At 57.6% G+C, this 17,306-nt stretch overlaps 1 protein-coding gene across 4 annotated transcripts in view; it reads right to left on the reverse strand.

The window, feature by feature from the left end:
* KAZN (kazrin, periplakin interacting protein) overlaps positions 1-16,411 on the reverse strand; it is a 994,352-nt gene extending 977,941 nt beyond the window's left edge. For 2 of the 4 annotated variants that reach the window (XR_007914879.3, XM_051834344.3), the window contains exon 1: positions 14,819-16,361. Coding sequence is in view for 3 of the 4 variants with exons in the window: in XM_051834344.3 (XP_051690304.1) it covers positions 14,819-14,909 (91 nt within the window). In the remaining variant the exon portion in view is untranslated. Of the gene's footprint in view, positions 1-14,818 lie in introns of all 4 variants that reach the window. The other 2 variants (XM_051834341.3, XM_089299272.1) reach the window with 2 other exon arrangements.
* Between the last annotated feature and the right edge of the window lie 895 nt (positions 16,412-17,306).

A 17,306-nucleotide genomic window follows, 5' to 3' on the forward strand; every position in this document is an offset into this window, starting at 1 on the left:
TGACCCTCAAGGTGACTGTGTTGTAAGATGTATTTTAAAGTGAGGTTTCCGGGGCCAGCATGGCCTGCAGCACCAGCCTCCCATATCAGCCCTGGTTCGAGTCCCAGCTGCTCCACTTCCAGTCCAGCTCCCTGCTAAAGCACCTGGGAAAGCAGCAGAAGATGGCCCCAAGTACTTGGGCCCCTGTACCCACATGGGAGACCTGGAGGAAGCTCCTGGCTCCTGGCTTCCGGCTTCTGCCTGGTCCAGCCCCAGTCATTGCAGCCATTTGGGGAATGAAGCAACAGATGGAAGACCTCTGTCTCTACCTCTCTCTGTAACTATGTCTCTCAAGTAAAAAAATCTTTTAAAAAAATAAAGTGATGTTTCCAAATGGGAGAATTAGAGACTAAGGATGTTCCACTCTGGCCACGGAAGCAGGAGAATCCATCCCGCCAGAGTTGCTCAGGATGGATTATCATCTCTTCACTCTATAAATCTTATTACAGAAAAGCCCCTAGGAAGTGGGTGAGACTCAGACCTTTCTGTGGGTGACCATCGAGGGGCGGGTGCCTGGCACAACAGCCAAAATGCTGCTGGGGATGCCTGCAGCCCACGCGGCAGTGCCTGGGTTTCCGTCCCAGATCTGCTCCTGGTTCCGGGCTCCTGCTCACGCACCCTAGGAGGCCGTGGTAATGGCTCAAGCAGTGAGGTCCCTGCCACGCACGTGGGAGACCTGGACGAGTGCCCAGCTCCCGGCTGTGGCCTGACCCAGCCCTGATCATTGTGGGCATTTGGGGAGTGAACCCGCAGATGGGAGAGCTCTTCATCTCTGCCCTGCCCCCATCTCTGCAGCCAAGGTTTCTAAATAGTCAACAACAAGGTCATCAGTGTCAATGTCCACTTTGGGGAGCACCAGGGCCCTTCCTGGCCAGCCTCTGTCCTCGGATTGAGGCTGACCACCACCACCTGGGTTTCACCAAGGGCTTCACATGTGAGACACTCAAAGCAGACTTCCCGAAGCCAGGCTAGGACCCAGGGGCTGGGGCTGCCTCTGGCCTCCCTCCCGCGTCCCCGTCCCTGCCACCTGCCCTACCCACGGTCACAGTCTTCCGCTCAGACAAATCTCCAGATAAAGCTGCCAGAAGCATTCCCTCCGCTCATAAAGGTTTCAGGAGTCCCACCACACTTCCACACCAGGCTTTAATCCTAAGAAAGACACCTCCCAAACAAGCCCAAGCACTGAATATTGATTGTGGGTCTCTGAAGAAGATGTGGAGGGAGGAACAGATGGGCAGGCAAGCAGGGTGCCAAAAAAAAAGACCGAAACAGGAAGATCCCAGCCATCCCCTGCACTCCCAAACCTCTCCAGGACACAAGTTCTCCTCCCCACCACCGAGGACTGACATGACACAGAAGGAGCTGGGCTGATCCAAAGCCAAGAACCAGGAGCTTCTTCCGGGTCTCCCACATGGGTGCAGGGGCCCAAGCACTTAAGCCATCTTCCACTGCTTTCCCAGGCACGTTAGCAGGCAGCTGTATCGGAAGTGGAGAAGCCAGGACGCAAACAGGTGCCCACATGGGACGCAGATGTTGCAGGCGGTGGCTTTATCTGCTACACCACAATCACTGGTCCCTTATACCATTATTATTTATCAGGCATCCTAGGATACATGCAGACCCAACAGCAGAGTCATTACCCCTTTCTGGAATCACGAAATCACCCCTGATATTGCCTGGACCCTAAGTCTGTGCAATCATCCTCATCCGCTTCACAAAGTCTGTGGGAACACCGCGTTGAAAGGTAAGTTTTGGCCGGCGCCGCAGCTCACTAGGCTAATCCTCTGCCTTGCGGCGCCGGCACACCGGGTTCTAGTCTGGTTGGGGTGCCAGATTCTGTCCTGGTTGCCCCTCTTCCTGTCCAGCTCTCTGCTGTGGCCAGGGAGTGCAGTGGAGGATGGCCCAAGTGCTTGGGCCCTGCACCCCATGGGAGACCAGGAAAAGCACCTGGCTCCTGGCTCCTGCTATCGGATCAGCGCGGTGTGCCGGCCGCGGCGGCCATTGGAGGGTGAACCAACGGCAAAGGAAGACCTTTCTCTCTGTCTCTCTCTCTCACTGTCCACTCTGCCTGTCAAAAAAAAAAAAAAAAGAAAAAAAGAAAGAAAGAAAGAAAGAAAGAAAGAAAGAAAGAAAGAAAGAAAGAAAGAAAGAAAGAAAGAAAGAAAAGTTTTAAGGTGCGAAGAATTTGGAACCGCATAGCTTTTTCATAATATGCATTTCCATGTCCTTTCTGAAGTTCAATCTTATTTTACGCTGTGACACACTCATCTTTCCTGCCTAAACTCCACTCAAACAGCCACCTCCTCTTCTGTGGAGTCATCTCGTAGGGATAAGAAAGCAGCTCCGTCCTGGTCCCGAACCAGGGACCTTGCATGTCCTCGTGCCCTAAGAGGAAACGGGAGAACAGCAGTGGGCAGGCTTTGCCCGCTTTGCCAAAGGCACGCGGGGGTTGGTGTGTACTTTGTCCTTGGTCTGCAAAAAGACAGGTGCGGTGACCGGCATCTGCCACAGCTCCGGGTCCCGCCGTTTGGGGTGAGCTCGGGTCCTGAAATCAGCTCCCTGCACATTGACCCACTGCCCCTCTTGAGAACGCTGTGCCCCTACAAAGTGAAGCAGCTCCCCGCCCCCCAGTTCACTCGTCTGCCAAGGGACAAGTTGACAGCACAGAGGTCTCCTTGTGCTACATCTGGGCTCCCGAAACAGCAATGCCCCACCCAGAAGAGCCAGGCGGGCCCTGCCGGCTGCCCTCTGCCTCGGCCCAGCTCTGAGGTTCTATTCCCAAATGTCAGGGGCCACAAAGGACCTTGTGTTTCCTTCCAGGCCAGCCAGGGCAGTAGCACCTGACAAACCGGGTTTTTCTCGGACATTCTGTCCTTTGGGGGGTGGAGGTGGGGGTGGGGGTGGGGGTGGGACAAGGCTATGTTATCCGGAGCTTCCTTGGCCTAAGAACCTCCAAGGCCAAAGACACCAGCTTCGGCCTCCAGCTGAGCGGGCTCTGTGCAGGGAAGCAAGCGAGTCTCAAAGTCCCCTTCCTACGACCTTTCCCGCCCCCTCAGAGGAAGGTGGGGGGCCTTTTGTGCTGGAGCAGGTGACAGACTTTCTGGGCCACGAGGCCACACGTGCACAGCCAGGCCCGCTTCTCTGGCTCCAGGCTCCCTGAGGGCGCTAAGGAGAAACCGGGCCTTCAGGTATAAAGGAAAGTCCAGGAATATTCTATTTCAAGCAGAAAAACTGATCAGCCGCTACCATGTGGCTAGAGCCGTCTTTGAATTATTAACGGTGTGCAGGCCGGGGAGATGGCAAGCTCTCTCTGCCCGCCCGGCTGTGCCCGGTGCTTCCTGCAGCTACCGATGCACATTATACGCTGCGTGCTGGTGCTGTGTTCTCCGGGCTCCAATTACTCCAGAGAGAACCAGCTCCAGGGGGGACAAGCAGGCTCCCTAGCTCTCTGTGGACCACACAAGCATCTAACCTCAGCAGGCACAGGCACTAGGATCCTCGTGCCAGTCCAAATTCATGATGTATTAGGAAAGTTCTCCTAAGGGCCAGTGCTGTGGTGCAGTGGGTAAAAACACCGCCTGCAGTGCAGCATCCCATATGGGTACCAGTTCGAGTGCTGGCTGCTCCACCTCCCATCCAGCTCTCTGCTGTGGCCTGGGAAAGCAGCAGAAGATGGCCCAAGTGCTTGGGCCCCTGCACCCGCATGGAAGACCCAGAAGAAGCTCCTGGCCCTGGCTCCAGATCAGCCCAGTCTGGCCACTGTGGCCATTTGGAGAGTGAACCAGTGGATGGAACACCTCTCTCTCTCTGCCTTTGTAACTCTGCCTGTCAAATAATGAATAAATCGGAAGGAAGGGAGGGAGGGAGGGAGGGAGGGAGGGAGTTCTCCCAACACCACCCAGAAGCTTCTCTTTAGGACGCTCTGTTTTCTTTTGGAGGCTGTGGTCTTGTCAGAAGGCTGCTAGACTAACTTCCCCAAACATTCTGAAACTGGGTAAGGACAGCCTGAGTTTGGTTTGCTTGTGCAAAGTTTGTTGGACCAGGACGTAAAGACCAACAGCTCTGGGTCTGGCTACCTCTCGAGTCTCCTCCTGGATAAGAGTTGGGTCCTGAGGATGGCAGGGACCAGACAGTGCCAGATGACATCATTCCAAGACCCTCCCCGAACACAGCGCACATGTGATACACACCTCTGCACAGGCCTCACCCAAGCCCTCCCGCTGCTTCTGCAAGAAGACAAGAGCGAGAGGAGAGAGATTACTTTTAAAACAATACTTGGAATATGGGGCTGACGCTGTGGCATAGTGGTTAAAGCTGCTGCCTACAGCACCAGCATCCTGTATGGGCACCAGTTCTAGTCCTGGCTGCTCCACTTCCAATCCAGCTTCCTGCTGTGGCCTAGGAAAGCAGCAGCAGATGGCCCGAGTTCTTGGGTCCCTGCACCTGCGTCGGAGACCCGCAAGAAGCTCCTGGACCCTGGCTTCAGATCAGCCCAGCTCTGGCCGTTGTGGCCATCTGCGGAGTGAACCAGCGGATGGAAGACCTCTTTCTCTCTACCTCTCCCTCTCTGTAACTCTGCCTTTTAAATAAATAAATCTTTTTAAAAAAAAGTACTTGGAATATTTGTGAGCTACTCAAACAGAACTCATAGAGGTTTAAAAAAAAAGGCACTCCATGAAAAATGGGTGGCCAGACAGCTAGAAAGAAAATTAATGTCAGAAGATAGTGTCTAAGCCATTATCTAGCATGCAGCAGAGAGTTGACGATGGAACATGTGAGGAAGAATCCGGATGGAGACGTGCAGTGCAGGTCAGAGAGGAAAGGGAGGGACAGAACGGGAGAGAATCCACGTTCAAAAACCGCAGCAGCTGAACTTTTCCAGAACTGAGACCCAAACCCTCAGATCCGGGCGCACAGACCCCCAGTGGAGACATGGAACTGGATCCCAACCTGGACACGCTGTCGTGCAGCTCCACAGCTGCCAGGACCAAGACGCTAAAAGCAAACCCACAGGAAAGGCAGGTGGCCCACAGGAAGACGGCCCAGGACCGACAGAGCCAGCCGCAGCAGACGGGAACGCCCCCCCCCAGATGCCGGGGAGAACGGTTCCGCCCAGACACCCCCATCCCGCTGACCGCACTCAGCAGCAGCAGCCAGGATGGAACTAGACACGTCAGAGCCCGGTGGTGGCTCTCTTCTGGAGCTGGTCCCGGCACCCACCCTTCGTGATTGTCGGCTGGGACCGGCCTGCCTCCTGCGATGGGACCCTTCACACTCGCTCCAGTTTTCCCTGCGTCACAGGCAGGGCGGGGGTGCCCACTGGAGGTGAGGAGGAGCCGCCTCCTCCAGAGACACTGTTGCCTGGCACCTGCCGAGGCACCGCCGTCTCCTCTGTGCTGGCGAAGCTGTGTCCCGGCCTCAGCATCCCAGGCACCTCCCAGCTCTGCCTCCATCTCCCCACCCCCCCCCCCACTGCTCTCTGGTGGTCCTGACGCTCCACCCAGCTGTCTGGAATGGGCTGAAGGCTGCTGAGCCCACCACTGACTCCACACAGATCTCACTCATGTTCCCCGGCAGACCTCGGGTCCATCAGGGCCCTCCAAGGGGTGGCCCATCTCAGTCTTTCCAAGGAAAGGCCAGGAGTCCTGCCCACTTCCTGGAGACCCATCCTCTCCTGTGCACCTGTTGGAGCTGTGGTCACCCAGGGACTCTGGAAATCCCTTCTTAGGGTCACTTCTCACCGCAAAAATGAGACTAAGACGTCCAGCCCATGCACGTACCCAGGGGACTCTCCTGCCCAGAGCAGTGTGGAGTCACTTTAGCTGCCTCTGTGAAGTGCCCTGCCACCCCACTCCCTGAACTGAACCCCTTCTCTCCTCCCACCTCCTCCCTTGACACCTGTCCCCCACCCATCCTCTCTCCAAGAGGCCTAACCTGTCCTCACTCGACAACTGGACTGACTTCAAGGTCAGAGGGAAGATTCCCAGGTTCAGGAACCCAGAGCTACAAGTGCAGCCCAGTGCAGCCCACCTGGCTGCTGCCTGGGCTCCATTTCAGTTCCATCATCACCCTCCAATGGGAGAACCCTGGACTTGACCTTCTGTCTGGCTCCCTCCCAGCCACATCGGTGTGAGGCACTACAGATCAAAACAAAGGTGAGCAGAGGCACTAGAGAGAATAGTTAATAGAAAGGAATCAAGACAACACATTCACCTCCCAGAGAAAAGCCCAGGCTCCCGGTCTGTCTCACCGGGCTTACTCCTCACGTGCTTCGGGAGATGAGGCCTGAACTGGGCAATGGAACTGACGTCCAGATGAAAGAGTCCAACTCCAGGACGAGGGACTCATCAAGGTGTGACTGTCCCCCTAACAGGTGGGGGAGGGGTGGGACTCCCAGGACATCAGGAGCTCATTTTCTCCACAATTCAGTCATTTACAGCAAAGTGCTTATAATTATGTTATCTATATTATTGTATATTATGACTATAATTATTTTATTAATAATTATCTTATTTATTTGAAATGCAGAGAGACAAAGAGACAGATCTTCCATCTACTGGCTCAGGCCCCACATGCCCACAGCAGCCGAGACTGAACCAGGACAAGACCAGGAGAAGCTCCACCTGGGCCTCCCCCCATGAGTGGCAGGGACCCAAGTAGTAGAGTCATCAACTGCTGCACCCCAGGTGCACATCGGCAGGAATCTGGATAGAAAGCAGAGTAGCCAAGACTCAGATCCAGGGGCCAGCACTGTGGCGCAGCGGGTTAAAGCCCTGGCCTGAAGCACCGGCATCCCACATGGGTGCCAGTTCCAGTCCTGGCTGCTCTCTTCCGATCCAGCTCTCTGCTGTGGCCTGGGAAAGCAGTAGAAGATGGCCCAAGTGCTTGGGCCCCTGCACGTGCATGGAAGACCCAGAAGAAGCTCCTGGCTTCTGATCAGCGCAGCACAGGCTGTTGTGGCCATCTGGGGAATCAACCAGCAGATGGAAGACCTTTATCTCTGTTTCTACCTCTCCCTGTAACTCTTTCAAATAAATAAAATAAATCTTAAAAAAAAAAAAAGACTCAGATCCAGAAACTCCAACATAGGATGCAGGCATCCCGAGCAGCTTTGCAAACCACTGCACCACAACATCCCCCCCCCCAAGACACACAGCCACTGCATTTCACTTGGGAAGAGGTGGGGAGCGGTCTGGTTAGAGCTTTGACCCCCGTTTCCATGTTGACCTGGGGAGGGTTGGGAGCGAGGAGAAGCTGCATCTTTGGGCTTCCTGAAAACAGCCCACATGTAGTCAGGCTGACCCACCAAGCACGTCCAAGACAGACCAAACCAAAAGGCCAAGTCTACGGCACCCACACACTGGAGAAGAAAAGTCCCTTCCTTATAGGGCGGCCAGCCTGGAGCAGGACACCCGCTAGGTACTGGATCCCAGCACTTTGTGCAGAGAGCCCTGGGGAAGCGCGATCCCTACCTCACTCCCCACATGCACCCCTTTCCTCCCCTCTCAGCAGGGCCCATCATGACCTGCCCAGTCGCGTAGGCATCCCTTTGCCCCGCAGGGCTGCTGACCACCCTGGGCTGTGGGGGGGCTCGGGCATCGAAGGCTCAGCTAAGACCTTCATTCCACGATGCGCTCACCTGCTATGTCAACCCCTCTGGGCTGACAGACCCTCGGGACAAAGACTGGTGTGCATAGGCAGGCATTCAGTCTGTGGCTAAGACAGCAGTCAGAAGTCTGTGTCCCACTCAGGAGTGCCCTGGTTCAACACCTGCCTCTGGCTCCTGACTCCAGCTTCCTGCTAACACAGACCTGGGCTGCAAGGAGGGTTCGCGTGATTGGGATCCTGCGGCCCACAGGGGAGCCTGGGATGGCGTCCCCTGTTCCCTGTTCCCAGCCCTGGCCCTGGCCCAGCTCCAGCATCGGCTCTAATCACGTGGGCATTTGGGAAATGAACCAAACAGGAGTTCGCTCACTCTCTCTCCCTCTCTCTCTGCCTCTTGAATAAATGAAGAAATCAGAGCACCATGGAACCTCAGCTCCACCTCTTTATTTGCTTCTACTCCCCATCCCCTGCCACTCATTTCCAGGTACCCACAACGAAGGGGAACTTGACAGCCGCTCAGTGAGGGGCACTGATCACAACCGTACCGCACGCCCTGCCACGGAGGTCGGCACACGCAGCGTGGCAAGGATTCGGAGACGCTGGCCCCGCAGTTGGAAGGACACATGTGTTCACATGTGCAGCAACCCAGGAATGTGCCGGGGGGACACGTGGAACACCTCACACGCGTGTAGGAACCCAGCACAAAAGCCGGGAATCTCACAGAAGATGCTGGAAGCAGCCTAGAAACTGGCCAGGAGACCTGCAGATGGGTACTGAGCGCGTCAACTCGAAACTGCAGGGATTCTCAATCTCTCACCGGGGCCGACACATCCACTCCCCGCGGGACAAGGGGGACTGCGGAGCATAAGACCCGACCACACCAGCAGCCCCCCAAGGGCCCTGGGAAGCAGCCCCAGCGCACCCGGCCTGCTGGCCTCCACATCGGATCAAATATTCACTTCTTCCAGCGACCAGCTTCTTCACCCTAAACTGCTTCCTCCAGGCTCAGACGCTCTGCCTTCTGTAAGGGTCATTCTGAGTTTTATTTATTCAGCTGCCCCCTGTTGAGGGGGACCGTGTAATTTAACAGGCAAACAAGAACACGCTGCAGCGTGAATGTGGATACTGTTTGTTACACACCAGCAAGACACACACACACACACACACACACACACTGCCTCCCCCAGGCAACCGGGGTCCAGGGAAAACCCTTGTCGCAACTTCCTTCTGTGATGGGTGGAAATTTATTTTTGTAACTCTGTTGACTCCCGCCCTAGGGAAATCAAGGCAAGAACAAATACTGAGTTTTATTTTCTTAAACTTCAATGATCTACCATAGAAAGGAAGTAGCAACTTTAGACACAGTCCCAGGGAAAGTCTAAGTTCCCAGTGTTACTAAACGTTGTCTCACTAAACAAGACACAGCAACCACACTAATAAGAAGCAGTGGCAGCAAATGCTTCTGTAAACTACATCCTGTGCCAGGCTCTGAGATAAACACCTTACACATAGCAACTCGTTGTCAGACTCAATCTACAGCCCTAAGAAAAATAAACAAAGATCCTCATTTTATAGGTGAGGAAACTATGCTCAGAGAGATTAAGGTACCTGCCCAAGGTCACACAGCTTGGAATGGCAGAAGTGGGATTTGAACCCAAGCTGCAAGAGCTCTTAATTGCATTCTACAACCACATGGCCAGGACGCTGGGGAAGCTGCTACCCACAAGCCGGGCCACCACCCACCCTGCTTGTTCCAGCGCCTGAGGACCCAGCCTGGTCCTGTTGCTTTTCCTCCAATAAAACACCATTGGCGGGAATCAGGGTCACATTGTAATCCAAGGGGGTGTCAGTGACGGTGCATCACAGCTGCAGTAGCCCAAGAAGACCACCAGAGAGTGGCCGGGCTACTCCACCTGGAGGCTGGAGTGGGAGCAGGGCAGGGGGCCAGTGGCCGGTGCCCTCCACTGGGTCCATGACACCCACCCTGGGGGCAGGCCTGCAGTTTGATCGGCCCATGGGACCACAACGCTCATTCTTCCAGCTGACGTGGGGATTCCAGGAGGATGCTCCTAAGAGAGAGAGAGTGGGCATCCCGCCATTTCGCATTTCCAGGTCCCGCCAACACAATTCTAGTCTGCCAAGGGCTCCTCCCAAGGCCGCTGGTCATCCTGCAAAAAGGCCTGGTGATCGGGTGGGCGACACATGGCAGCACCTCGCCCGTGAAAGCCGCGAGGCTGCCAGCACCGGGGAGGTTTGGAGGACCCAGGGATGACCCGGCTGACGGCTCCTGACCCCGGGAAGCTCAGTCTCACACGCAGAAATCACAACACAGCGCAACTCATCCCAAGAGACGCTGTGAGCCCGGGACGACAGGTTCCACATGCATTCAGCCAACATCTGTCGACTGTGGAAGTCAGCCAGCACCTCTGGAGTTGACTTTCTGGAGAGGTGTGCAGAAGGAAGAGGTGTGAAGCCTGGCCCAGCCACCAACTAACCAGTGAAGGGAAATCCTTCCCAGTTGGGCCTCAGTTTCTTCACCTGCAAAATGGGGTGACAGTGCTTGCCTGGCGTGACTTTGCTTGCCTTTCGAGGGGGAGACAGGAAAGCACTTAGCACCCTGACCACTCCGGAACAGCGCTCAGCGGGCGTTAGCTCTAGTGTGCACGACCATGGGCAGTATGTGGAGTGGAAACGCAGGCTGTCCCCACTGGGGAAACAGGCAGGCCAGAGGCACAGACCTGCAGGGAGCCTTCACACCACGGCCCTGCCCGGCCGGAGCCCGGGGGAGCACCCTTTCTTCTTTGCTCGTCTTCCTCTGTCGCACTCTGGCAGAAGCCCCTGATGCGCTCAGCTCACACAGACGCCACAGATGTTAGCTCGCTCCCTTCCTGGTCACAGATTTGGCAAGTGGCTCCCACATGCACACATGCAGGCCACGTATTCAGAAAGACCCCTGCATGTCCCTAACAGCAGGGCTGTAGCTGGCAGCCTTCAGAAGAAGCAAGATAATGAAGTCACAAGGCGACCAAGCCTGGCTCCGGGTACCAGCAGGACAGCTGAGACAGGCGCACGTGAGGCTTGCATACGTGTGAGTGTCCACGGGTGCAGGACATGGGACCACCCGTTAGCCAACCTTGACAGTGAGGGGTCTCACGTGGCTTCTCAGCTGCAGCCCAGGAACAGAGCAGAGCACCAGCAGTGCAGGTGCTGAAGCCGCGTCCCTTCCCTTCCCCTCCTCTCTGCCTCTCTCTCCCGAGCCGGGCCTGGACCCATGCAACCTCAGCAGACACGTGGGAGGGGCATGTGTGAATGACATGAGTGATTCTGCTCTAGCAAAGCAACCCCGCTGAAATGCTTTCTGTCCAAATGAGACAGACCGGGGATCAACTCGAGTGACCCAGGGGCAGTGTAGCAAAACCAGAGCCTGACCCAAGAGAGGAAGCGCCCCGGGGTCACCCACCCAGAAGACATCCAGGCCAAGGAATGAGTCAGAGCCCACAGCGGAGATGCAACCAAGCACCAGGTCGGAGGGGCGCCTCGCCAAACACTCGGGCAGCCTGGGAGAAGACGGAGGAGGGGCCTTTCTCTGCTCCTCTGAGGGCCATGGGACAGCAGCTCGAGTCTGGCTGCTGCACCCCTCCCTCCTGCCCCCTGCCCCCTGCCCCGGGCTGTTCCTCCCAGCACCCCTGTAAGGCATCAGAAACCACTGCAGCAACAGCAATGCCCTGCCTGGGAGGGCGGCCCCAGCCCCCACCTGCAGGGGATCAGGCCGGAAGCCTGGGGAATGCCAGCCGCCACAGGTCACGCCTGTGCGAGCCCTGCCATTTGGGGCTATGATGGGACAACAGGAAGGGGAAGAAATTGGGGCTGGGGTTGGAGATAGAACAAGATTGACTTCTTTATAGGGCTAACCATTCAAGACAGGGATTAGGACCATGGAGAATGGGGTGGGGGTGGGGGTGGGGGTGACAGCAGCCAAGCCACGGAAAGATCCAGAAGCCTGCTGTCTCCACATCCTTGAGCCACACCACACACAGGTGTGGAACCCTCTGCAGGATTTGTAGAACGCCTTCTTCAGGGACAGGCTTTGGGGTCAGGCCCAGCTGGGCCAATGACGGCTCATCACTTAGGAACTGCACCACCTGCAGGGTGGCTGTGAAGATGGGACAGCAATGACCTTGTCCAGCTCGGGGCCTGTGGATCTGGGCGCAGGTGGGGGCTCCTGATCTCACAAATGCTTCCTGAAGCAACCCCTGGCACGCATGTGCAAGGTGACGTGGGGGGCTGCAGGTGAGGGGTGAGAAAGCCCAGGTATAGAGAAGCATCAAAGGCACCGACGAGGAAGCATCAGCAGGAGCCAGACTCAGCCATGAGCCATGGACACCACCCCGAGCTATGCTGTCCACCAGTCTGTGCTCTGTCTATGGCTCTAGGGTAGGGCTCACCTGCAGGGAGCCAGGAGCTAAACATTTGCATGGGCCAAGGTCTATTTGGCATAGACCTTGCTTAGACAGGCACATCCCATATTATATGCCCGGGTTCAAGTTATGGCTCCATTCTCAATCCTGGCTTCCTGCAGACTCTGGGAGGCAGCAGGCCACAACTCAAGTAGCTGGGGCCCTGCTCCCCATGCAGGAGACCGGGACTGACTTCCTGGCCCAACCATCTGTGGCAGGCCTGTGGGAAGTGACCTAGCAGATGGGAGCTCGCTCACTCTGTCTCTCACATAAATGAATTTTTAAAATCTCTTCAGCTTTAGAGGCCATCTGGTCTTGGTCCCAACTACTCAACTTCACCACTGTAGTACAAAAGCAACCACAGACAAATGTACAGGAATGAGGGATGGCTGTGTGTCAATAAAACTTTATTTACAAAAGTAGTGGGCCACGTTCTTTCCCGGGACTGTCGTTTGCCAATCGCTGGTCAAGGGCTCTCGCGTTTATGAAGCCCACACAGTCAGCAACAGCAGAGGTGGCTCCGAATGAGACAGAACACCATCCTCATCCCTCCATGGCCCCACTGCTGCCAACCGGGTCAGAGTTTTGATCTGTCTTAACAATGGCCAAGCCAGGTGTCCCCCAGTGCTCACCCCCCTCCCACCCACCCCACATTAGGCACCCACTGCTGCACTGCCATGACCCAGCCTCTCCTAAGACATGAGATGTACACAGATGCAAAAGATGAACCCAATCAGCGTCAGGGACCACACACTTCGGGAGTCCAGAGCTCAGACCACGGTTTACCTTCCTGAGTGGTGTGAACGTGGTGGGTGTGCAGGCAGCCCTGCGTGTTTGCTTTGCCCATGGAAATTGGTTAATCTGCATGAATGACACAAACACATGTAAGTGAAGCACACAGGAAGGGTCACATCACGTGTCATTTCCTTAGCTGGACTCACACTGGACAAGCTGTAAGGGACTCTCCATCCCCAGAGCCAGTGGCTCCTGGCACTGTGCAGAGCACACAGTAGGTCCTCAGTGAGTATGCAGGATCACTACCTGCACTACCGGAGGGCTCCTTTGGGTGCTCGCTGGGGTACACAGGGCTCAGAGCTTGTGCCCCATCCCTTCCGCCTCCCCCGGGAGCGCGCTCTCTGGACTTCGAGGTTAATATTCCTCTGCGCGTCTTCTGGGAGCGTGCTCTCCCTGGAGACCACTGGGCATCATTCTTCCACACTGTATTGCTCTCTTGACATAAAGGATGGGTTTAAAAGAGAGAGAGAGAGAGAGTGTGTGTGTGTGTGTGTGCGTGTGCGTTTCATGGCCTGATTTAGGCCCGGGTGCTTCCAAAGGGAAGAGAATGAAGCCACAGGGGAGGCATTCTAGAAAGCCAGTCTGCCTTCACCCAGCAACCCCAGGGGAGGAGAACTGTGCCGGGAGCCCAAGCCCAGGGCCTCCGAGCTCTGCCCCTTTGCAGAATGGAACCTAAGCCTCTCCAGATAAAACACTGTGCCCAGAGTGCGAGAGGTTCGCAGGCCGCAGGTGTGGGTAGGGGAGTTCAGAGTGCCCACCTTCCATCCTAAAAGCGTCTAAGGCGCCTCTCCTCAGAGGCCTGACCACCACACAAGCTTATCCCGGCTTTGCCATAGCGGCAGCTACCATCACCACTCCACCAAGGACCAATGCAACGTGCAGAGAGGCTAAGCCACTGGCCTGAGGCCACACAGCTTGCAAGTGAAGCTGGGACCCAAACCCAGCCAAGTCCGGCTCCACAGCCATCACTCACCTTCTCCTCCAGCTGCCCCCGGGGGGGCGGACACATCCCGTCTAAGAAGCCAGCTCAGCCTGTCACCCCCAGGAGCCATGCTCCCCTGGGCTCACAGCACCGAGGGCCTGCACGGACCGTGCAGCCCCCAGGCCACGTCTCTCACTCTGCAGCCTGAGGACACCCTAGGGAAGGGGGTGGGGTCTGCAACTTCCACAGTCAGATGACCCCGGCCCAGGCCCCCAGACTCCCAAGACACTGCTCTTCTCCTCACCTCCCTGAGACGCAGAGCCAAAATGCACCACTAACACTTAACACCTGCCGGAGGAACACTCGGGCCTTTGCGACCACGATGAGCTCCAGAAAGGCCGGGAAGCAGGCACCTTACGCACATGTGGGCTCAGTCCCAGAGCCCCGAGCCACACGCCCACACCTGGCTCTGTGACCAGATGCGCATCCCAGCAAGATGGCCGGCACCACTCGGCAACTTTTCCCTTCTGTAGAGAGCATGAGCCATTCGCAAGACAAACCCACGGGTGGAGACTAATGAGGAAGCCACACCGCGAGGCAGGAGCCGGCAGGCGATGCTCGGAGCGGCCCGGGGAAGACTTCAGGGTGCCTCTGCTACTCCAGCAGCCGCCGGCAAGGCCCCAGCGTAACCCGGAAGCAGCAGGAGGCAGATGGACAGACCGGCGCCTGCCTGGACAGACGGCCACAATCGCATCATCAGACCCCTCCTGAGGCACCCTCCTCTTCCTCCAGCTCACCAGACACCAAACAGCCGGCAAAAGACAAAAGCGGGGTGAACCCCCTCTCACGGCGCCCCAGCGGTGCGCTCAGGCCCACGACAAGTTCTAGAAACTTTATTATTGCCACGTCTCTGGCTGGTCGAGCCTCGCTCCCCAAATTAAATCAAGAAAGAGACGAAGCAGGCAGGAGGAAAGGGGACAGCACGCACGACAGCTCCTACCTGCTTCCATAAGCTGGCACTGCTGACCGAAGACGTGGGAGAAGGTGACGGGGCCTGCGGCAGACCCGGACGTGGCCACTGTGGACTCCATGGCTCTGCCGCGCTCTCAGGTGCTGGCCCTATGGCAGCTGTCAGCACCTTAAAGGGTCCCAGGACAGGACTCCGGGGTTGGCTCAGGAACTGCTGGCCTGAGGCTGTGCAGTTGACGGTGCCTCTTCCTCTCCTCACTCGCGCAAACACCAGTCGGGGTAGAAATGACCGTGGCTCCAGCAGCACCGGTGGGGTGCACCGGAGAAGCCACAGTGGTTGTTTCGGCTTGTCCAGCAAGGGTGAGGGGCACTTGCTCGCAGCCCCCTCCCCACCCCGAGTCTGCCTCTCCTGGGGTCACCTGGAAGGGACAGAGTCCACAGGAGCTGTCAGCCCCCGGCTGAGGTCCAGGGCCAGCTGCGGCTCCTTTCCTGGGAGCCAGGCCGGGAGCGAGAGGCTGCCCCCGGCTCCCTCCCGGGGGAACTGGCCTCGCAGGCGCCGCCCCGCTGCTCCCAGCGCCCGCTCGCAGCTCTCTGGTTCCCGCGCCGCGGGCCTGGGTCCAGAGCGTCGGGGGCCGCGGGCTGCAGCGGGGGGCGTCCGCCCGGAGACCCTGGTTCTTCCTTCACTCCGCCGCCACGGATACCTTCGCCTTCCGGCTCCTGCCCCTTCCTCGCGGGGCCGTGGGGGCGCCCAGCGCGACGCAGTGCAGGCGCCCCCAGCCGCCGCCGCCGCCCCCAGCGCCGCGAGCCGGAGGGCCGCTACTTGGAGAGGAGATCCTGGATGCAGAGGGAAGCGCTCGCTCAGCTCAGCGCGCTCCGGGCCCGCTGTAACCTCTTCGTGCCCACAGCTCAGGAAGTGCCAGCCGCGGGAGCCCTAACCGCCTGCCAGCGGCGGCGGCAGCAGCCGCGATGGAATCCAAGCAGGCGGAGAAAAACGCCACGCATCCCCCGTGACGCCGCTGGGACCCGGAGCAGAGCCGCCGGGCGCGTCCCCGGAGCCACCCCAACCTGTGCTGTGTGCAGAAGGCTGGGGCCCCCACTCTCCGGAGAAGGCCGGTGGATAGGAGAAGCGTCTTTCCCCGCGTGACAGCAGCGGCTTTCGTGGGTGCCGCACTGGCCCGGGGAGCCGCAAAGGTGCCAACCTGGGAGGCGGGCGGTACCGTATCTCAAGCCAGCCCTGGGGGTCTTTGGGAGCTCGGCTGGCTCCGTCAGGGACAGGACCCCGGCAAACACCTCATTAGGCAGCACCAGGAGTCCCAGGAGGGAGAGTCCAGGTGCAGCCGCCCAGGGCCCCTTGTCTGACCTCCGACCTCCGTGCGCTTTGGCGGAACACGCGCCCAGGTGTCACCATTCCAGCCCTCAAGCAGGGCTCCGGTGGGTGAGAGCTCTTGGCCAGTAAAGACACACTCCTGTGCAGCTCAGAGAGGTGTTGAGAGTTCCCTGAGCTGGTTAGGGCCCTCCAGAGGGAGCCTGGCGATGACTCCAAGAGCTCAGATCAAGTCTGACTTCGTGTGCATGGGTTAAGGGGGCTCACACCTTAACAAGAGTCATAAAAATGCCTGTTGTCCAAGCACCTTGGAGGCCATTGTCTTTGATAACGGGGTCGGGGGAAGGGGGTGTCAGACCATCAAGGACCCAGGTAACTAGGGAAACAGTCCCACCCCTGCAGGAAGGGCCGTGGAGCAGCTCCCCAGCTCTGCATGGCTGCAGAGGCTGCAGTGACCTTAGCAACGGCCACTACGCCACCGCTGATGCAATCCAAGGTAACCTTCACGTGCTAGCTCAGCCTGCAGGTGTCTGGGCCACCCAGCGCACTGCTGCCCCTGGCACGTGCTGTTTCACAGGTTACACGTCCACACATGACACTCTCCCCATTCCGTTCTGTCGGCACCCGTGCTGTGTGGCTGCAGCAACACAGCGATGACGCCACCTGACGCTGAGGGTTGCCGAGGACGGATGGTCCAGGTCAGGACACTCAGAAAGGCGCCGTGGGTAATTACACCACGCGGAGGCAGGGATCGGTGCAAGTATTCCCCTGGCTGCATACCGGGGAGCTGGAATTACAGTGCTCAAAGAGGCGTGCAAATTTGGTTTCAGTAAATGCTTCCAAGGAGCACTCCGGAGTGGCTGTGCGAGTCTACACTGCCACTCATGTTGTCCTGGGCGCTAGTGTACACATACTGCTCCTAGAACGGCACGCCGTACAAGCACTCCCCTTCTCCCACAGCTTTGCTGATAACTGTTGTAGGCAAAACTTGCAAAGCTGGGAAATCTGACAGGCACAGCTCATTAGGCGGGTTTGTTGTTGCTACTCGCCTTTGACTGACAGGTGAGCACCCCTAAAGAATGCTTTAACCAGGACCCCAGGACCGGCGCCGTGGTGCAGCGGGTTAAAGCCCCAGCCTGCTGCACCAGCATCCCACATGGGCACCAGTTCAATTCCCAGCTGCTCCACTTCTGAT

Source organism: Oryctolagus cuniculus, chromosome 7, assembly GCF_051225735.1.
Source record: "Oryctolagus cuniculus isolate XC-2025 breed Fujian yellow rabbit chromosome 7, ASM5122573v1, whole genome shotgun sequence".
Taxonomy (NCBI): Eukaryota; Metazoa; Chordata; class Mammalia; order Lagomorpha; family Leporidae; genus Oryctolagus; species Oryctolagus cuniculus.